Source organism: Peromyscus maniculatus, chromosome 7, assembly GCF_049852395.1.
Source record: "Peromyscus maniculatus bairdii isolate BWxNUB_F1_BW_parent chromosome 7, HU_Pman_BW_mat_3.1, whole genome shotgun sequence".
In the NCBI taxonomy this organism is placed as follows: Eukaryota; Metazoa; Chordata; class Mammalia; order Rodentia; family Cricetidae; genus Peromyscus; species Peromyscus maniculatus.
Window position 1 is genome coordinate 36,291,329 of NC_134858.1, and position 22,765 is coordinate 36,314,093.

General features: G+C 37.3%; 1 protein-coding gene across 1 annotated transcript; it reads right to left on the reverse strand.

Moving 5' to 3' along the window:
* Nucleotides 1–13,507: 13,507 nt before the first annotated feature.
* LOC102916678 (olfactory receptor 10D1B-like) lies at nucleotides 13,508–14,537 on the reverse strand. Its single transcript, XM_006992575.4, has one exon. It carries the CDS (start codon nucleotides 14,441–14,443, stop codon nucleotides 13,508–13,510), a length of 936 nt encoding a protein of 311 aa, XP_006992637.1. The 5' UTR covers nucleotides 14,444–14,537.
* Between the last annotated feature and the right edge of the window lie 8,228 nt (nucleotides 14,538–22,765).

Consider the following 22,765-nt stretch of genomic DNA (forward strand, 5'->3'; position numbering starts at 1 on the left):
CAATCTACCGTGCACAGACACTGTCAGACATTTTTAGTTAGGGGGAAATGTTTTCATAAGTATGTCAAAATTTATTGAAAAAAAGGAGCATTTTTGCTACTTTGGATAACGCATTGAATATTAGATAGTTTTGGAACCTCCAGATGTTCTTTCAAAGTACCAGTTTGACACTGCCATTATTCACATCTTAGAGTGGCCTATGTAGCATGCAGAAGTGATGCCACCCTTTCAACATAGGCCATTTCATTCATAACAATCTCTTCCCATTAAAGTTTGTCCCTTCATTCTGCTAGAAAATGTTCCTTGTTTTGTTGTTTGCAATATGCCAAATATAATATGTGTTATCCAGACATCTTTCTAAAAATGTGCAAGCATTGCTCTTATTTGCCTCCTTCTTCATTTCTTTGGATTCTTAGTAATTTACCATTTCAAGTTGTCAGTCTCTGAAAAAGTAGTCTCAGGCTTGAAGCTAATGTTCCAGGTTTAATGAGGCTTGAATGAAGCTGGGACATGGAAGCGTTCTCAGATATCTGTTGAATGAATGAATGGATGAAAGAATAAATGAATGTATTCCTTGCATGGGTGTTGATTTGTTTTTCATGCCATCATTCCTACCCTAAGGACCAGCTTTACATGAAAGAAAAAACATGAGAAGACCAGGTGGGCTTTCTGTAGACATTCTCTGCTCTCTGTTTGCCCAGACACAATCCCTCAGGCTCCTCCCTAGTGCTAAAACTTAACACCAACTGCAGCCTCCCTTTGTCCCTGTCCATGAGTCCTGTGGATCTCACTACCATTTCCTCCAAACCACCCTCACCCACCCTGTGAACACACCAGCCAAACACAGGAGTCATGGACAGAGACAAAGGGAGGCTGCAGTTGGTGTTAAGGAGGAGCCTGAGGGATTGTGTCTGTGTGCACATAATGTCTATGTCTGTTCTCTTGGATATACACCCAGATGTGAAATGCTGTGTCTACACTGCCCATATATAGCTGAGAGTTTGGCTCAGAAATACAGTACTTATTGAACATGCTTAAGTCTCTGAAACTGATGGAAACAAGGGGATGAATTGTGCTGGTTGGCTAGTTTTATGTCAAATTGACACAAGTTGGAGTCATCTCATAGGAGAGAACCTCAATCAAGAAAATTGCCTCCATAAGACTGGGCTGTAGGCAAGACGCTATGATATTTTCTTAATTAGTGATTGATATTGGAGGGCCCAGCCCATTCTGAGTGGTGTCACTCCTAGATTGGTGGGTCAGAACGAAAACTGAGCAAGCCATCAGGAGCAAGCCAGTGAACAGCACTCCCCCATGGTTTCTGCACCAGCTCCTGCCTTCAGGTTCCTGCCTGGTTTCACTTCTCGCCTTAACTTCCCTCAAAGAATTGTGATACAGGATATGTACATCAAATCGACCCATCCTCCACAAGTTGCCTTTGATCATGGTGTTTCATAGTAGTAATAGTAACCCTAACTAAGACAAACCCACAACCAACAAAAGAAGAAAACAAGCAAACAGAACTGTTGACATTTGAATAATATGAAAAGAGAAAAATAATCTGACTTACAGATATTCTTTCCTGTTATTTTTCTCAAATGAAACTGGATTTAAGTAAGTCTTGCTCATAACATCTCTTCCACAATAAAACAAAATGAACTAATGAATAAAAAACAACTATAGAACAAATGGAATTCTAATAAAGCACTAATTTGATTGAAAAAATTGTATTATTTAGAAAAAATCAAATTATTATACTTGGTAATAAAAGTTGATATTAGGTTGAATGATTTAATAAAATATTTGTGAGCCTTATGGTTTTATTTTGGATTCTTCATTAAAGTTTAAATTTTTTTCTTCTCATAAAGATACTTTTATTTCTTGTTTGTTTTTCTAGGCTACTTTTATTTCTTAAAGCATGTTTTTTAATATTTAATTTTTTTCTTTTTTTCTTTCTTTCTTTCTCATTTATATTATTAAGAAATTTTCTATTCATTTTACATACCAATCACAGATCCCCCTTTTCTCCCTCCTCCTGCCCCCCAGTCTTCCTCACCAACCCACCCCCCATTCCCACCTCCTCCAAGACAAGGTCTCCCATGGGGAGTCAGCTGAGCCTGGTACATTCAGTTGAGGCAGGTCCAAGGCCCTCCCCTCTGCACCAAGGCTGCTAAAGGTGTCCCACCATAGGCACTGAGCTTCAAAAAATCACCAGGGATGAATTCTGATCACGCTGCCTGGGGACCCCCTAAACAGTTCAAGCTAAGCAACTGTCTGGCCTATCCAGTCCCATGTGGGCTCCACAGCTGTTGGTCCACAGTTCATGAGTTTCCACTAGTTTGACTGCCCGTCTCTGTACATTTTCCCATCATAATTTCGATGTCCCTTGCTCATAGAATCCCTCCTCTCTCTCATCGATTGGACTCCTAGAGCTCGGCCTGGCGCCTGGCCGTGGTTCTCTGCATCTGCTTCTATCAGTTACTGGATGAAGGCTCTATGATGACAGGGTATTATCTAATCTAATTACTGGAGTAGGCCAGAGCCTTATGTTTTAATTTAAAAATTATCTTTTAAATTTAAAATGTATTTTACTGAATATTTAAACTTTGAAGTAAATGCATTCAATTTTGAAGAAAAGCCATCAATTCAAAGGAGGCTATAAGGAGAAAATGTGCCACGGGAGAATATGAAGACTAGAATTGAGGTAGTTAGTCTTAGAAGCCATGGAGGTCGATGTGGATGATACATATTAAATGTAGCTCCCTAAGAGTTACAACAGTGCTATCAGTTTTACTATCACGTATATCTGTGAACCAAGAACCTGATTGAGTGCTATACAGGAGGAGAATTATGGCTGGCAGATAATTGCCTTCATTACTTTTAATGAACTTTGACAATTATCTGGCCATTGTATTTTCCACTGGCCACATTTTCACTGACCTCATCTATCCCCCTCATGTCTCCTTTCACAAGGCCCCGTGAACTAGCTTTTATCTGCTGCTGATTCACCAGGTCTCTTCAGAAAGGTATCCATGGAAACCAAATGCAGAGACAAAGAGAAGCACACACCGAAATGAATTAACATTAATTTTAAGCCTACCATATCTTTTCTTTGGACACTAACAAAGAGCTAATGTTTCTAGCCCAACAAATATCAAAGGCTTACAAATCTCTTATATGCTGTAATTAAGGTAAATGCTAGAAATATTATCCCATAATAATATAATAATATCATAAAGCAAAAGTAACACATAGTCATGTGGCACTTAAATATGAGACATGGCCCAGAAAACATAATGAGACAATTATGTTAGTGTGGAAAATCACAAGAGTATATTTGAACAAACCTAGATGCAATTCAAAGAAACCATTAACACAAGATGAATCAGGTTGTCGCCAGCAGAATAGGACATTCTGTTTCGCAAAAAGCCTATATTTTTCTGAGTAAAATTGTACTCTCATAAATCCATAAACTGTATAATGCTGTAGATATAAAAACCAGTGAAACACCAGTTCATTATTGAGAATTATTCACCAAATAATGTTTGTGCTGCACATTTATATGAATGGCAGGCAGTAAAGTAGGCTTGTTTACATCTGCCCCACTGCCAATGTAACAAGAGTAATGTTACATTTAATTAAAGTCACCAGGTGGTAGGAATTTTCCAAGTTTTATTATTATCTTTTGAAACAGCTTATAAATTAGGTTTTTGTTTTAGGATTTATCTTTTATTTTATGTGTGTTTGTGTACATGTATGTTTGTGTACCACGTAAATGCCTGGTGTCTGAAGTGGCCATAAGAGCATGTCAGATCCCCTGGAAGTGCAGTTATAGATGGTTATGAGCACCATGTGGGTACTGGGAATGGAACCCAGGTCCTCTGCAAGAGCAGCAATGCTCCTAATCACTAAGCCATTGTCTCTCCAGTGCCTCATTATTGTCTTATGAGTGGTCTATCATTAACTGAGAATGATTGTATGTGGTCTTTAATGCTTAATAATAGTAATCAGCCACACATAATATTAAATAGTCTGTATTGCAGATTTTAATTATTATATTTTAGTAATTTTGTAATGAATGCATGTGCATGTGTGTACACATGCCACTGAAAACTATACATTTTGGAGCACAACATACAGGAGTTAGTTCTTTCCTTACATTACATGGATCCTGGGAATTAAATTCAGGATGTCAAGCCGTGTGGCAGGTCCTCTTACTTGCTGGACCATCTTGCTGGCTCTGTTTTATGTTTTAGTTTTGTTTTGGTTTGATTTGTTTGTTTGTTTTTTTAATTTGAAAAAAAGGAAAAGAAAATTCAGAGTTTTTGTTTGTTTTATTTATTTATTTATTTTTGGTTTTGTTGTTCACATTTTAAGTCTTCTGACCTATGATCACTTGTGTGTAATTTGTTTCATAAATAGTTTCAGTGAAAATCTGTCTTGTTCATATTTTTATTCTCTGTAGTTTTTTTTCACACAATCTTATTCAATCATACACAAGGGTTTTCTAAATTAATGTATTAGTTCATTAAAACAAATAGAAATATTCTGAGTCCCAAGTCCCCAGGTGGGACACAGAAGTCTTTCACTGGTACATAAGTTTATGCACAGTCATTTCACTGTGTGGTTCTTTTCCCTTGTCTTTAGAAAGCATTTTAGCATTAGCCATAATGAAGATCCTGTCTAGCAGAAATTAGTGTTTAAGAGTCAAGAATTAAAAAATAGCCGGGCGTTGGTGGCGCACGCCTTTAATCCAGCACTCGGGAGGCAGAACCAGGCGGATCTCTGTGAGTTCGAGGCCAGCCTGGGCTACCAAGTGAGCTCCAGGAAAGGCGCAAAGCTACACAGAGAAACCCTGTCTCGAAAAACCAAAAAAAAAAAAAAAAGAATTAAAAAATAACTACAATATAACCATGTGTGTGTGGTCTAAATATTTGTGTTTAGTTCTGATCACCATTAAATTCCAAGCTCTTAGACATCACTCTAAAATAGTATAATTAGCAGAGACTATGAGACAGCTACACAAGGATATCACTTACAAGGAGATATCCATCCCCATATTACAAATAGCTAAAGATTCTCAGCTGTGCTCAGCCTTCTGTGCTGAGCCACAGTGGAAAATTGAAGATGGAATTGGTAGCATTAGGTGCATGGAGGTATGCAGTCTCTGTTCACTGGAAATTTTATTAGGTGCATTCATAAGACAAGCAACAAGATAATATAATTCTTATTCTAAAGCAGACAGTATACATCTACTGTCATCTACAGTATTACATTTAAATCCTAAATTTGATACCAAACCATTCCTGAGATATCAGTTTTTCATTTTTCACCTCTCAGCATCCTGCTGATTTAGAACATATGAAATAATAGCTTTACATGATAATTAAAATGCTACTTGTCTCAAAACACTTCAGAAAGGACATAGTGTTTATACGTCTATCACAAGACAGATTTTTATTTATTCTGGATTCTGAATGGTTTTACAATGTTATTAAACAATAGTTTCTCTTCTATTGGGTTTCATAAATATTATTTTTATTAACATTGATTATATTGTTTATAAATCTATGTGTGTATTGTTTGTGTATTTATATAAAATGAAAGTCCCTTATTTCCATGAAAATATCTAAGAATATAAACTAGACCTAAACTTAGTTTTCAGAAGTGAGCAGTGATAAGATGTACCTTAAAAGGATGCAGTATTTGAAGTAATCACCAACTAGCTATGCACTTCAAACCATGTAAATTGTCATGGTTTTCAAGTTGGTTGGGCCATCTATGAATTCCCTTGAAATTCACCAAGTCTCAAATTGCTTACCCTGGTCCTGTTGCATGTTTAAACTGTCTAGTGTTAATTTTGCTTTATGCTGTGTGCTGGCCAAAGCAGTTCTGACCACTGAAATATGATTGATAAATTTCACTAATTTTTTTTTCTTAGAGGTGAGAGGAGTCTGCATGGAGAATACTCAACTATTAGGAGATGTGTTAAAAATTCTGAATGTTCACTATTCTTTTAATTCTAGAAAAACCTATTCAGTGGCATAGTAAGTGACAAAGGGAATTCTTATCATGAGCTCCTATTAAGGAAAGTTATAGTGACCCCTTTGAATGCAGTAGTTTAGAAACAATCAGCCTCATTATAGAAGTGTTGAAAAAATAGAAGTCAATGAATTAGTTTGTGAGTATGTGTGTGGAGGACGTTGTGTGTTAGGATGTGTATGTTACATTAAAAAATAATTTTTCCTTAGAGAAACATTCCAGAAAGAATCAAAGGCATAAACACTTTAATAAGGATTGGCATCTCTTAAGCCAATCCCCAGACTTATTAATGTACCTTGCCCCATGATTCCCTCACACAGGAGAATCAGAAACTAGTGGGGAAAAAGTCACAGTCATAATGAGCATTAGATACATCTCATAGGAATGACACCCTTGAGATTAATTATTTTAAAAAGTTATCTTCTGTCATTCCCTTTGAGAGACATTATAGGTTTGATGTAAGTGGTAAGAGAAATTTCTGTAAATGTGTTTTCTATTATGAATTTCTAGTTGCCTAATTAAAACTAAGGCCCATTATTCTAACAAATGATGGTAATAGAGATTATCACAGAGCACACATGTCATCCGCGGTACAGGGGAGGAAAGAGAAGACAGGTAGCATTGGGACTAAGACAAACTCATGGTTAATGAGAGCAGGACTATAGGAGTAATTTTGAGAAAGCTGCCTAGGCTGTCAGTCAAAACTTCTGAATTGTGAAACACGGACAAAGCAGTAGGCACTTATTTCACAGACTAAGTGTTAAAATAAATAAAATATGCATATAAAGGATTCATTACAGCATTTACCTCATTGTGTCTTAACCAAATCACAACAAAATTATCATTTTTGTGTTAACTCAGTGTACTTTATTCTTTTCTATATACAGTTATAATTTTTAACAAGACCATTGGCTTTCTCACCTGATTCAAGTCCTTTGAATCTTAATATGTATTTCAATATTACCGTTTTGCTACTAGTAGATCACTTTGACAGATTCTTAATTTCCAATAGTAGTTACCAATGAGAACATTTCATTTTTTGGCATTTAATGAGAATTTGGGGCAAATGAAAACAAGGTCCTTTTCTCTATTTTTTAATTAAGCATTTCTGTATATCTGCTCATTACCTGTTAATTGTAGCTATAACACAAATTTATGTCCTAGTGTCATAAAATATATAGTTCCAAAATTAATTTCTATTACTTTTATTGGATCATATGCTCATGGGTTTGGCCTTTCAGTACCCTTATCTGAAGCAAAATTAGTAGAATTTTAATGAGAAATGCTCATTCAATTTTGCTTCAATCTAATATGTGTGTGTGTGTGTATGATCATAACTTAATGTAAATAATATTTTACGATTAATTAAATTTAAATGCCTTACCCTAAACAGCAGTAATTAAGAGAGTGAATTGTGTGTGTCAGTTGATTGAGTTATAAAGTTTCCAGATACCTGGGCAAACACTATTCTAAGTATGACAGTGAAGGTGTTTTCAATGAAGTTAACATTTCAACCAGTGAACGAAGTAAAGAAGGTCACCCACCCTGTGTGGGTAGCCCTTCTTTAATTAGCTGAAGGTCTACCTAACAGAAGCACTATGTAGAAGAAAACTTTGAGAGTCTGAATAGCTGAACTCAGCCATAGATCTCCTGCCCTCAAATTGGAATCTACATGCTTGACTTTTTTTGTTCAAAGGCCTTCACAGTCAAATCCAAATGAGTTTATAATTATACCTTCAGGTTTACAATAGCAGGCACAGTTTTGTCTGTGTGCAGTGAGTCTAAAATCTAAGCAGAGAACAGTTGGTTACCACTTTAGTAGTCATGCTGCTATGTACCAGTGGACACATAGTGCATACAAAGACCATGTGTAGTAAAATCATTGATGAATTCTCCCTCCTAGCAGGCCTTTTATGGACTTTCTAGCACTATATACACTAACCAAAAGTGAAGAAACTTTCAGTCCTATCCAGGTCAATTTTTCTTTGTCCTGTAACCAAAGTGTGTGGTATCTTCATCAACAAGGTTTTACCATTTAGTTCCACTGGGCAGGCAAGAACAATGGCAATAGCCTGTGTTGTTCTTACAACCTCTGGGTCTCACTGATCAACAGTCCATAGGAAGCTACTGCACACCTGCTCTGAAATGTCATTTGTCCATGCATGGCTCCTAGAATTAGCAATATCTACTTAGGTAGGGATCCTCTGTACAAATTATTTTAATGCATTTTAAATGAATTATGTGGTAATATATGTTTCTATGTGTCTTATTCTTACATCCTTAGTTCTTGCAAATACTCTCCACATTCCTCCATTCTTCTATCCTCCTACTCCTTTCCCTATTTATATTATACCACTCCAAAAGTTCTCCTACTGTTTTCATTTCACTACCCTTTTAGCCACTCCTCTATCATAACTATTTTCTTACAGTCTTCTCTTATTATCTTCCTGGTGTCTACTAATATCCTGAGCTCAACACAAATTGAGTCAGAGAGCTATAGTTTGAAGCAATGGTTCATAGTTGAGAAAAAACATGTAACATTTTTTTTTTCTGATTCTAGAATACCTCACCCAGTATAATTCTTTTCAGTTCATATATTTACCTGAAATTTTCATGATTTCATTTTTCTTTAGTATTTAATATAATTCTACTATGTGAATTTGCCATAATTTTTGATATTCAGTTTTTTTTTTGATGACCATCCAGGATGATTCAATTTTTAGACACTGTGAGTGGAACAGCAGAGACTGTGAAAATATATCTTCATTGTAGAGTATAAAGTCCCAAACTGTATATAACTGTTCCATTTTTCTCAAATCCTCATCAGCATTAATTACCATTTGTTTTCTTGAGGTAAGAATTACCATTTGCTTCTTACTGAGGTAAAGAGGAATCACAAAGTAGTTTTTATTTGCATTTCTCTGATGGCTAGTGATGTTAAACACATTTCAAAATATTTATTGGCCAAATGTGGTTCTTTGTTTTCAGAACACTTCAATTTCATAACCATTTCTTCATGTTTATAGTCCCTTTATTTTAAAAAAAATACTAATTCTTTGATAATATTTTCCTGTATTTTGATCATGCTCATCATCTTCTTCCAACTCCTCCCATATACATACCCCTATCTCTACATAACAAATTTTGTGTCCTTTTATTAAGTCAATCAAGTCTAATATGCACTGCACAGTCAATATAAGTAATTTATTATGGTATTTGCATTCTTAGTGTTCATATTTTTTAGTTCTTTTTTCATTCTAGTTATTTGATGTATAGCTGGCAAATTTTTTCTCCCACTTCTCTTAGTCTTCTTTCTCTTTATGATGCACCAAATCCAATTAATGTTGTCCAAAATTTACAAAGATATGGGCCCACTCATTGGAGCATGGAAAATCTACCAGTGGCCACATGTTCAAAATAAAATAATTCTTCTTCCCCTAGAAACTATTAACTACCAATATCTCTTCAGTAAATGGTGGACCCTGAAGAGTGTTGAAAATAATGCAGAGAATAGAGGTCTAGTTCATGGTGGGGTGTTAAGATAAGCTCTCTATTGGCAACTGAGGTATAGGCAATTCCTCTGATATTTTGACAAAGATTCTGGATGCCTTCTGCCTGTCTAAGAACTTGCTTGAGGCTAAATTAAAAAGTAATTAACTTGTTTTATGGGTTCTTTTTTCTTTCTTTTCTTTTCTTTTCTTTTTTGGTAGCAGAAAGTTCAAGACAGCATAAGATTAAGTCTGTGGAATAGGTACTACTTATAACCTTTATGCAGGTCTACAATGAAAAAGAATAAGTGGGACAAAAGAAAATGTAAGTTGTGCAGTTTGGAGAGGCAAAGAGACTAAGAAGTTCATTGCTGAGCCGGACACTCAGGAGGCAGTTCTGAGTTCCAGGACAGCCAGGAATACCCAGAGAAACCCTGTCTCCAAATAAAAGAAGACGGAGGAGGGGAAGGAGGGGGGAGGAGGAGGGGGGAAGGGAGGAAGAGAAGGAAGGAGAGGGGGAGGAGGAGAAAAAGAAGAAAAAGTTGTTGTTGAAGTCATTCAATGCTAGAACCAAGGCTATGCTGAAAGAAAAGCTGTAATTGTTAAGTAAATTAGCACTATTAATGCCTCCTGCTCTGCTTTGGAACTGTGGGAAGGTGCCTTCAAGGTAACACCCCACCAGATAATCTTCCAACTTGTAGAAGGAGAAAGCCTAAGAGATTGTTTAGTCCTAGAAAGCAATTGCTCTAAAATATGGTAGTTGCTGCTCATGCTGTTGAAGGGAACCAGAGTCCATCTCAAGATGGCAGCTAAATTTAGTATGTTGTCCTCATAGCAATGACATTGAAGACAGAAAATACACTCGGCTTCCTGGGTGAATCTTCCAAATGAATTCCCTATACCTAAATCCCAAGTCAGTGTAAGTTATTGGAAAATCTAGATGAAACAAAATGACCAATTTTCCTTCTTCCCTGATGGAAAAAATTCTGAAAGAGTTTGGAGGTGGAGTTCTTGTGCCTTATGTGCACACAGGGAAAGCATTAATAACTTATCAAAATAGTATAGCAATTCCAAATGAAGGATTCCTTTGATTTTCAAAATTTATGCTTCTTTATTTATGTGTAACATGAACAAATACTGATATAATGGGACACTACCCAGAGACAAAGTTGGCATACGTTTGGGTTACCACACTTTGCTAATGGAAAATAATTTTAGACATATACAAATATATAGAAATCCAAAAAGGAACACTAAAGCAAAGAAATAAATTTTCAATAGAATTACATCAAAGTCTTATAATACAATATTTAGGGAAACAAACATATATGATAAAACTAAAAAAAAAAAGAATAGAATGAGAGAATGACACTTCCAGAGGGAATTAAGGTTATGAGAGCAGAATAGCTCTGGTGGGAAATTCACTGAATTACATTTCCGCTGTGTATGTAGAGGACCACACATGTTATAATCATTCTTTATACTTAACATAGTTTGACATTATTTCCATTTTTTTAGTATCTGAATAAAAATATAGTTTAGAAAGATGTCCACCAGGATAGTGGCTTGTTTACATATAGAGGCCGCTCAGATTCTCCATGGAGACAAAAGAGCTTCAGGCAAGTTTAAGAGCAGCTGAGCTCAAGAGAGGTTGGGTTGCTTAAGGAGGCAGTCATTTTGGAAAAACCATTCCTCCAATCCGAGAACAAGAGGCTGAGTTGTATATGAGCCTACCAAAGAGAAGGTATAATGAATTTTATCTTCCTGCAGAAGATACTCCCTTTTAAGTGGCAAACAGATAAGGTATGCCAACTCAAGGAATTAATTCTAACTCACATTCCAAAGGAGACAAAAGCATGTTGATTCTCTTAGCCATTATTGACATGCAGCATTCAAATAAACCAGGTGTTCAATCATCAGTTCCCTTTCTGTGAAACTATTTCCTTTCCCCCACCCTCCCCCAGGGAGAATTAGAGGAAACTATTTCTTTGGCTTTATTTTCTACCCAGGTCACAATATTATTATTCTTGAACTCTCTGTTAGTTGCATGTCTGCTTTTACATTTTAATCTGAAGATTTTCACCATCAGCAGGCAGGTTTAGAATCCTTGCCTCTGCATCCTCTTGTCTTAGCAGAGTCACTTGGGAAATGAAATGAGTGAAAAGGAAAAGTGAACAGGACTCATCTTTTTTATTCTTGCATATTGCCCTGCTTCTCTAAGAAACTACAGCCAAAAGATGAGGATAGGGGATGGATAGATCCTAATAAAGCTGGGAAAGGTTTGACATGCAGTGAACATGGAATAATCTGACACATATTTCCAGATTCCCCTTTAAAAGTAATTTTTTTAATTATGTGTGTGAGTATGTGTCAGTGTGGGTGTATGTGCACCTGCTTGTAGGCTCCCTTAGAGGCCAGAGTCATTGACTCTCCTAGGAACTGGAATTACAGGAGGTTATGATCCACCTGATGTAGATGCTGGAAACTGAACAGGTCCTAAATGAATCCACTGTAAGGGCAATCTATATTAAGCACTGAGCCATCTCATGGGCTCCTCCAGATTCCTCCTTAGGCTCTCTTCCTATAATTTAAACTTCTCATTCATATGCCAAACATTCTAGTCAATACTAGGCCTCAACTCACCTAGCATGGTTTGTTAAGTCACCCTAGCACACTTGTACCTCTGCTTTGGCCAGATCAAATGTCAGAACCTAGCCCAAAGCTTTTCTCTATATAGAACGTTTTATGGCTCATAAGTAACAAGATGCTACCTGAAGCCACAAGGATGTATCTCTTTTCATTAACTAGAAATTATAAGATTGTTTATCTAATACAGACATTTGAGAAAATTATAACTCATCCCAAATGAAAAATCATCACACAAAGAGGGCATTGAAAAGGAGGAAGGGTGAAAAAAGAGATGGAAAATTAAGATGGGCAAACATGGAACAGAGTCAGGAGGGACTATTGGGGGGGTGGCACTGAAAGGAAGAAAAGAAAAGGGAAGTTTTGTGATTAAAACACAGTCTCAAAAATCAACAAAAACAATTCTCGCTCATATAAACTCTCCTCTTTCTCGCCAATTGGACTCCCGGAGCTCCACCCGGGGCCTGACCGTGAATCTCTGCATCCAGATCCCTCAGTCATTGGATGGGGTTTCTAGCACAACAATTAGGGTGTTTGGCCATCCTATCACCAGCTTATATATGAGCGAAAATTGTTGAGACCAAGGTTGGATAAAGCACAGGGACAAATAGCCAAACGAATGGAAACACATGAACTATGAACCAATGGCTGAGGGGCCCCCAGCTGGATCAGGCCCTCTGAATACATGAGACAGTTGATTAGCTTGATCTGTTTGGGAGGCATCCAGGCAGTGGGACCAGGTCCTGTGCTCAGTGCATGAGTTGGCTGTTTGAAACCTGGGGCTTATGCAGGGACACTTTGCTCAGCCTGGGAGGAGGGGACTGGACCTGCCTGGACTGAGTCTACCAGGTTGATCTCAATCCTCAGGGGAGTCTTTGCCCTGGAGGAGAGGGGAATGGGGGTGGGCTGGGGGAAGGGTAAGGGGCGGGAAGGGGGAGATCAAGGGAATCCGTGGTTGATATGTAGAATTAAATTATATTGCAAAATAAAATAAATAAATACATAAATACATAAAAATAAATAAACAAAAACAACAACAAAAGTATAGACAAACAGAAGGCATAGGCTATGCTGCTTGCCAGGTGGGGCACCTTCCTCCTTGGTCAATAGTGTAAGAGCCATCAGAGAGTGCAGTTTCTAGGATCACAGAGCCTAGAGTCTCCCTTCTACCATTTATTCCCAAGCCATCCTTTGAAAAGTCATTGCAGCCCTTTGCCTCTTAGTCCTTCATATAGTAAAACTAGGATGATTTCAAAAACACTTGTGAAAACCAAATAAAAACATTACACCACCCATGACGTACGGACAAAATGTTCATGACTGGTCTTTCTTTACAGCTGCTCAGGAAGGAAGCTAGGGTTATGTAGGAACTTCCACAGTGATGATTTCACCTCCTGATTCCTGAGGCTGTAGATCAATGGGTTCAGCATAGGGGTGACCAGATTATTTAAGACCTGCACAGTTGCATCCAGCCAAGGGCTTGGGGTTGGCCTTAAGTATATGAGGACCACTGGCATATAGAAGAGCAAGATGGCAGTGAGGTGGGCACTGCAGGTGGAGAAGGCTCTACGACGGCCCTCAGCAGAGCGGATCTGCAGAATAGCGAAGACTATGCAGCTGTAGGAGGTGAGGATGAGGAGGAAGCAACTGAGGGGCATCAGGCCCACACTGATGAACCCCACCATCTCCAGAGCAGATGTGTCTGCACAGGCCAGTTTCAGCATCACAGGGATATCACAGAAGTAATAGTCCACTTCATTGGGACCACAGTAGGGCAACTGGAAGGTGAGAGTAGTTAGAAAGATAGCCTGAATGCAGCCAAAAAATGATGTCCCCGTGGCCAGGATGGCACATACTCTGTGGCTCATGATAATTGAGTAACGTAGAGGGTAGCATATGGCAACAAAGCGGTCATAGGCCATCACTGTGTACAGGAAACATTCTGTACACCCCAGGAAATGGTAGAAGAAGAGCTGGCACACACAGCCTGCGTAGGAGATGGCTCTGCTGTTTCCTGAGAGGTAGAAGAGCATTTTAGGAGAACTCACGGAAGGGAAAAATATGTCAAAAATAGACAACTTACATAGGAAGAAGTACATAGGGGTGTGAAGCCGAGTGGAGGAGATAATGGCCAGCAAGATTAACAAGTTTCCCATCAGCGTGAAGATGTAGAAAGACAAAAACAGGACAAAGAGCATGGTCTCCAGACCCTCTGTGTTCGGGATGCCGAGCAGGATAAACTGAGTCACTACAGAGAGATTCCTCATTGTTTTAAAACTTTTGCTGACCGCTTTGAGTGTACTTAATATGGGCCAACTTTCTTACGATAGGCAGCAGTGTGATCTAGGTGCACATATCAAATGCTACAATTACCTCATTCGGGATAAGTCTGCCAAGTTCTCAGAAGAAATATTTTCTGTAGGGAAATGATTATCTTCTTTGCCAAGAGCAGCAGCTTAGAGGTATATTAAAAACATTTTCAGGTTAGAAATCTTTTTGACGGCATTTGCTTTGAGCATATATATATTTTGAATTCTGGTGACATCTTTAAGTAACATACTTTCACTATGCATTTCCTTCTGCAGAATAACAGAAAAGGTGTGTATTATAAATTATGACAACTAATGTCAATCCCGACTCCAGTTCTTATTTGCTTTATTGGTTAAAATAATTTATACAATACCTCATAGACATATGTAAAATGAATTTCACTATTACTTAACAGAATTAGTAGCATCAAACATACTTTAGTGCTACAGTAGCATCGTTTAACACCGGTGAATGTATCTAGCAAAACTGTGAGTTCTAATTAGAGTCTTTATCATTTTACATATCTGACACCTACCACTGCAAGTTCCTTAATTGGATATTAGTATTTTATAATTATTTGAAAATAAATGTTTGTTAAATAACATTATTAGACAGATTTATTTATTTACTTATATATTTATTTTACAGCTAAGGAAACATTTTTTTAACTTTTGTTCTTCTCTCCTACATTAAATCCCAACTGCAGTTTCCCCTCCCTCCATGGTTCCCAGGCTTTCCCCGTAACCTTCCCTCACCCCCAGATGAACTCCTTCTCTGTTTCCCTTTAAACAACCAAACAAAAAAAAGGACAGGCCTCCCAGAGATATCAACCTAACATGGCTTAACAAGATACCACAAGGCTTGGCACAAACCTTCATATCAGTGGGAGGGAAAGGGTCCTAAGCCCAGCCAATAGAGCCAGAGACACCTCCCACTCTCACTTTTGGGAGTCCCACAAGAACACCAAACTACACAACCATATGTATATGCAGAGGTTCTACCTCAGACCCATATGTTTATTAAATAACATTATTAAACTGATTTATACCTCATCTCTTCATATTATATCTCTTTAGAATTGAGAGTGCCCAAATGCCCAGGTCTGTCCTTAGCTGTATCTCTGGTTATTCTGGCCCTTTTATGCTAAGTAGATGGAAACAACTCAGAAATATTAGCCAAAAGAAACATCAGCAAAAAAGGCATCAAATTCAGGTTACCATGTTAAAGTGACAAAAAAGTTAAAAAATGACCCACATGGAAGTAGAATAAGGGCATGAAACACCATCACTGGGATTAATTACACTGTAAGAGGAGTATATGATCCTTGAAGATGCAGGGGCACCTTTTCATGATTCACCTAGTATTAGTGACAATAGCAATATTACCAACAGGATGCCTTTCTTCCTTCTATTATTCCTTTATTTACACAAAAATTAATGAATACTTATTTTGTTCTAAAGATAGATACATTTAAAAATATGATTATTTTCAAAAATACATCCATGAAAGTAGCAACTACTATTACTAGTCAGACCTGCAGATTAGTAATTGAAGTCCAGCTACATCACAGAGTGTGTCCCAGTTTCAAAAGTCATATACAGGAGACCTGTTTTGTTCCATTTTTTGTACCCTTAAACGTTTGAGAAATCTCCCTTCTGTCTTTCTCTGCTGCAATTCTGGATAACACCTTTGCAGGTAGATTCTCAGGCCTGCTTTTCTTGAATGTTGGAAAAAGTTTTTATGCCTTACTTCTTCCAGGTTAATTATACTTGCTTAAAATCTCATCTGGTTTTAGAAACCATGCAATAGCCTTTTTGATAATTTTAAAGACTAAATTCAGTATTATCTCTAAAATAGAAACTTTTGGGTCTTAGGCAAAGAAGATAATTATTTCCCTACAGAAAATATTCTTTCTGGGAGGGAAGTAGACGTACCCTGAAGCAGGCAACTGGAGCATCTGATATGTGTACATAGAACAGGCTGCTGCCTGTCATAAGAAAGAAAGTTGTCCCTTGTTAAAAGCACACTCAAAGGTTTCATCGGCAAAGGTTTCATAATCTGACATTGCTGTTCAGACTGGTAAGTTTGTATCTTTTCAAAGTCTTGATATTCAGCATGAGAGTCCAGATCAAATGTCCCTAATTTCTCTTTCTAAAAATAATATGAGCCACTCTGTGTTCCCCAATCTTACACCCCAGTTGGTTACAAGAAAGGCAATAAAATGAAAGTAGTGGCTTTACGCAGTTGGGAGTGGATGACTGCTGCTCAATAGCAATTCTAGCCACACCTGCATCATCTCTCTAAGCAGGTCAAGTTCCTCTGTGTTTTGCATCTTCTCTCCTTGATCAGCAGAGGCCCTCAGAGGAATGTATTTGTTGCTTATGCTCAGACACCATGGTATTCTGATTTTATAATCTCATGTATTTTAAGTCCATTAGAAGAAATAGGTGTCCCAAAGACAAAGAAGGGGCCATGCATGGCCCTTCTAGTGTGAGAGGAAGTCCTAGAGTAGACCTGGACAAAAGCAGGAGTACTCACGTCAGCCTCCTAAGACCATGTTCATGTTTTGCACATGGAAATAGCAGCGCTTGACATTTATGTTTCTTGTCAGAGCCAAAAGCACTACAAAGGAGTTCTCATTGCCCTGTTAATAAAGCAGAAAGTCCTGTGGGACTTTTACAACAAGCATCAGAACATTCTCCATAGACTGCTTCCTGGGAAGTGTCTAGCAGAGTGGCAGAGCCCCTTAAGGACTCATTGTTAGCTGGGGATAGCTCTGAGGGACAATTAGTTTATCCTCTTCATTCATCATTCAATCATGAAATAACAGTGATGATATTATTGCAAAGAGATGCTTTAAAGTGGGATACATGTCCATGTGGACCAAATAGACTCCAGTTCTAACACAGTCACCTCCAATGGTGTATCTATATTTTGGTGCCTTTTATACCTTAAAACTTTTGCCTGTAACATCATTTATCCCAAAATTTTTAAAAGACTGCAAGCATACTTTAGGCCTAAATGATTACCTTTAACAAATAATGTTATTCAAAATAGAAGCATAATTTGATGATAGGCATTGCAATTTGTACCTTTAATCCCAGCACTCAGGAGACAGATGCAGGCAGATCTCTGTGAGTTTGAGATCAGTCTGGTCTACACAGTGAGCTCTAGATCAGCCAAGGCTGAATAGTGAGATCCTGACAGAAACAGACAAACAAAAAAACATAAAAAAGAAACATAACTGGAAAGACAAAAGGCATAACATGATCTTCAAATGTTTACAGAGATATGGTATGAGTTAGTCTGTGGTGATATTGTATCCCAAATATATTATGCACCCTAATAAACTTATATGGGGTCAGAGAACAGCCACTAGATAGACATAGAGGCCAGAAAATGGTGGCACACACATCCTAGAATTCTGGAGTCAGAGATCCATCCGGATCTGTGAGTTCAAAGCCACACTGAAAACAGCCAGGCATGGTGACACATGCCTTTAATCCCAGGAAGTGATGATAGGAAGCAGAAAGGTATATAAGGCGTGAGGACCAGGAACTAGAGTCTTGTTAAGCTTTTAGGCTTTTAGTAGCAGTTCAGCTGAGATCCATTTGGATGAGGACACAGAGGCTTCCAGTTTGAGGAAATAGGATCAGCTGAGGAATTGGTGAGGCGAGGTTGCCTGTGGCTTGTTCTGTTTCTCTGATCTTTCAGCATTCATCCCAATACCTGACTCTGGGTTTGTTTTTATTAATAAAATCTTTTAAGATTCATGCTACAGTTATTCCATGAGGACTTTCATAATTGGGCTATGTAATAGATGTATTTTCAAATTAGAAAGAAATTATTGATTACAAAATGAAATTAAAATAACCTCATGATGTATTTATCTGCTTGCTATTGGGTGTACTTAATAAATAAAGATGACCATCATTCATATATGCCACCGAGGACATTCACAATATGAAGGCAAGTCACAGCAAATTCTTTTTCATGTTGAAATAATTAGATTATATTTATACTGTAAAGCTATTCAATGTCACCAGCCTAATATGATAAATAAAAGATCTTTGGATGAATCATTATCATTCAATTTAGCTTCCAGGGCAAACAAAACTAAAAACATAATCATTGTAGTTGCAAATGTAACCATTGGTTAGTAAAACAACTTAATTATTATCAGAATATATCCAGAAAATGTTAACCTCTGTCTCTGAAGCTGGTAGAATCAGACTGGATATGAGGGTGGGTTTTCAATACAGCGTCTCTCCATGTAAGCCATGGCTGTCCTGGAACTCACTCTGTAGACCAGGCTGGCCTCAAACCCAGAGATTTGTCTGCCTCTGCCTCCCAAGTGCTGTGATTAAAAGCGTGCGCCATCACCTCCCAAGAGAGAAGTCTTAGCTACTAGGCTGCATTATTAAAGCTAGCAGTGTCAGTGTCCTTCTGAGTATTGGCTCTGTGTAGTGGGCACCCTAGGCATTATGATTCAAATTGTCCCATAAAGTTATCATTCAAGTATTATCTCATTTCTTTCCCATTTGATTTTGAGTATATGGGTGTTTTGCCTACATATATGCCTGTGCGCTACCCACATGCAATACCTGTGAAGGCCCAAAGAGGACATCATATCCCCTGCAGCTGTATTACAGATGGTTGTGAACTTCCATGAGGGTGCTCAGAATTGAACACAGGTCCTCTAGAGGAGCAGCCATTTCTTTTCTTAACTGCTCAGTCATCTCTCCAGACTTATATATCATTTATTTTTATAGTATACATTTAGTCTTGAGAACCTTAAGCAAATGAACCAAAGTGATAAAAATCGAATTAACCATAGAGCTTTGTCCTACATCTGGAACTGTAGTTGTCTCCCCTTTGAGCTATAAAGAGAAACAAAGTGTTTATTTTTATTTCTGATTTTCAAATCCTCACTCATAAGTGACCACACCTGTCATATGCAGTTACTGGAGTTTCCTTATGCACTTTTAGATTGTTTAAATTAATTTTCAGCAATTGTGTAATATGTTAAACTCCTTTAATAAATAAGGGCACTGGAACTCAAAATAGTTACAGTGTTCTTAAAGATAGACTGCTGGAGATCCCAGATATTCCCAGGCTTAGCTCACTTTCCACTACATCATCACTGATTCCTAAAATGACTCTAAGCAGAAAGCAGCTGTCTCTGTAAGAGGAAGGAAGCTTTTAATAAACTTAATGGGTTCATTATAGAGATCTAAACAAGTTTTCTGAAACCTCAAATTACTGAACAATACCAGAATTTGATGACATATGTACTATTTTTCTATTGAGATCCATTAATCTTATATAGTCACTTGCCTTTTCTCAAAATTAGTCATAGTAATACTAAGATAATTTGCAAAGTAACTCTACTATACTTTATGTAACTATGAAGAAAAATATTCTGTAAATGCACATTTTTTTTTTTAAAAAATTGACATTTCACCAAAAGACTTGGCATTATGTAAGATAAACTGGGGCTTTCTGGACACAACCTTTACTTTTCAAATTAGTTTGTGATATGGTCCCTTAAAGCAGAATTAAAGAACCCTCTGTAGAGCAGACATGCAAGCCAAAGAAATGCCCTGTCATATAACGTGGCAAGAATAGATTCTTGTTAAATGTAAACAAGCATATTGCCATGAAGACAATGCTACGGAATGAAGGCTGGGTGTGGTGACACAAACTTTTAATCCCAGCACGCTGGAGGCTGAAGCAGCCATCTCTCTGTGATTTCAAGGCCAACCTGATATATATAGTAAGTTTCAGGTCAGGCAAGGCTATATAGACTCTATTTAAAAACAAACAAGCAACAACCATAAACAAAACAAAACAAATATTATGTTATAGACTTAAATTCTGAAAGAACATGAGTAAACAAAAGTAAATATATTTTTACTTGTAAAAGAACTTTATAAAATTTCAACAAATTATACTCAGTTTGAAGAAATGTCATAAAATTAATAACACCCTTCTTCTATGTATCACAGATAATTTTGCAAACAATATTTTCCAAGACATCTTCATATAAATATCATTTACATAGAAAAAATGCTACCTGTAGTTGAAAATGCTACCATGAATTTAATATACCAAATGTGTCTAATTAATTCAACTTTTGTTCATATATAGAGAAAATATTCTTTGGGATTTCTAGGAGCATTTGGAGAAGTCTCAATTTTGAATCTAGGTTAACAAGTTAATCTAAGAGATTATTTTGGCATGTCTTTCAAAAACAGATAATGTTTAAAATACTTGACTTAGTATGATTTCAGAACCTTGTGAAATATTGATTATTTAACCAAAGAGGACATGCAACAACTGTATTTCCATAAAAGGAAAATACATGTCACTTAGTTTTTAAAAACTAATAAAAATAACACTTGGCTTGCTTAACAGAAAAGCCTGAATTGTCTTGAGGAAGAATTAAGACAATATGAAGCACAGGAAATCATTCCATCAAGATAATTGATATTTTTATTTCCTGAGCAGATTATGTAATAGATAACACTAAATCCCTTTCCCACCTCAGCATAAATAAATAATGAAAAATGCTATTCCTCTTTTCACAGAATGAATTCCAAATTCTAGTTTTGTGATAGTATGTCATTGAATTCATTTAGGGAAAATGTAGGAAGAAGTCTTAGCCTTTTGGTCAAACATGGAAGCCCTGCTATTCAGACCTAATTTTCTAATCCATGTGGTGTGTTTTACTCCGTTCATTCTATTCTACACATGTAGATACTTCCTTTCATTAATTATTTTGGATGGGGTCTTACTGGATCTTCTAGAGGTCCTTGAATTTGCTTTTCTTTTAACTAGAAATTCGAGAATTACAGGTGTTTTACTTACTTTTCTATTGCTGCCATAAAACACTAAGACCAAGGCAAATTATAAAAGTAAGTGTTTAATTGGGCTTGTGATTCCATAGTGTTAGAGTCCGTGAAGGCTGAGGGAAGGTAGGGAGGTAGGAACAGCTGAGAGCTCACATCTTGAATGGCAATCAGTTGACAAAGAACACACTGGGAATGGCATGTGTCTTTTTGAAAACTCAAGGACTAACCCCGGTGGCATAGCTCCTTCAACAAAGTCACACATTCTAATCCTTCCCAAGCAGTTCTACTAACTGGGGACCATGGACTTAAGTGTATGAAACAATGGGGGCTATTGACATGGAAACCACCACAACAAATGTGTGCCACCATGCTCAACTTCTCTAATAATTAAAATTCTATATTAATGATATTTTTAGATTTTTATTTTATTATTTTACGTGTATTGTGTTGTGTCTCCATGTATATCTCTGTACCATGTACATTCTTGGTACCTGTGGAAGACAGAACAGGGCATCAGATATTCTAGAAGTGGAGTTACAAAAAGTTATGAACCACCATGTGGGTGCTGAGAATTGGACACAGGTCCTCTGGAAGAGTATCAGTTGCCTTTATTTATAACTGCTGAACCACTTATATAACCCCAATAGTATTTTTTCAGTATTCAGTCAATTTTCTTTTTTAGCATAAATAAGGAAATACAATGATCACATGAATATATATGCTTCTTTAGTGTGTGTGTGTGTGTGTGTGTGTGTGTGTGTGTGTGTGTGGACACAGGATATGTGTACTATAGATGTTAGTCAGCTGGATGTGGTGGTTTTGATTCTGTATGGACAGAAATCACCAAAAGACAAACAGGACATCCACAGTCTTGGTATTCCATGACCCTGATTGCTAAAAGGACATAGACTTAATAGCTATTGTTACTATGAACAGAATCTTATAGTTTTGAGACCCAGAATCTGGGGTTCACAGCTTGGGCACTATAAGAAACTTCTGGGTTTGAATCACCCATGGTCCTAAAAATGGCATCTGGTTTAATCCCCAGCACTTCCCTACATGAGCAATGTCAGCACTCACAACCAATTCCAGCTCCAATAGCTTGGTTGTAGGACCTTCTCTCCTAATAATGACTGTTATATTATTTGGGACTTTGAGCACTTAGGGCTTGGCAGTTCCTTAGAACTTTTCTAACAAACAGAGCCTAGAGTCCCTTGTCACATCCTTGTGTATACCTTACAATCATTCATCATCCATCCCTAACCCTGCTGTCTCTGCCTTGAGTAGCTTTTGGAACTCTTAGCCTCAATTCATTAGTGTTGTTCTCTTGCTGCCACTGTCTGCCCGATGCCATTTTCTCACTGCCAGCTCAGATTGTCCTACTTACGGGGGAAAAAAGAATAAATACAAATAAATAATAAAGGA

What these genes read in the sequence shown, in the direction of transcription:
- LOC102916678 (XM_006992575.4), bottom strand. Translation starts at nt 14,443, where the DNA reads ATGAGGAATCTCTCTGTAGTGACTCAGTTTATCCTGCTCGGCATCCCG.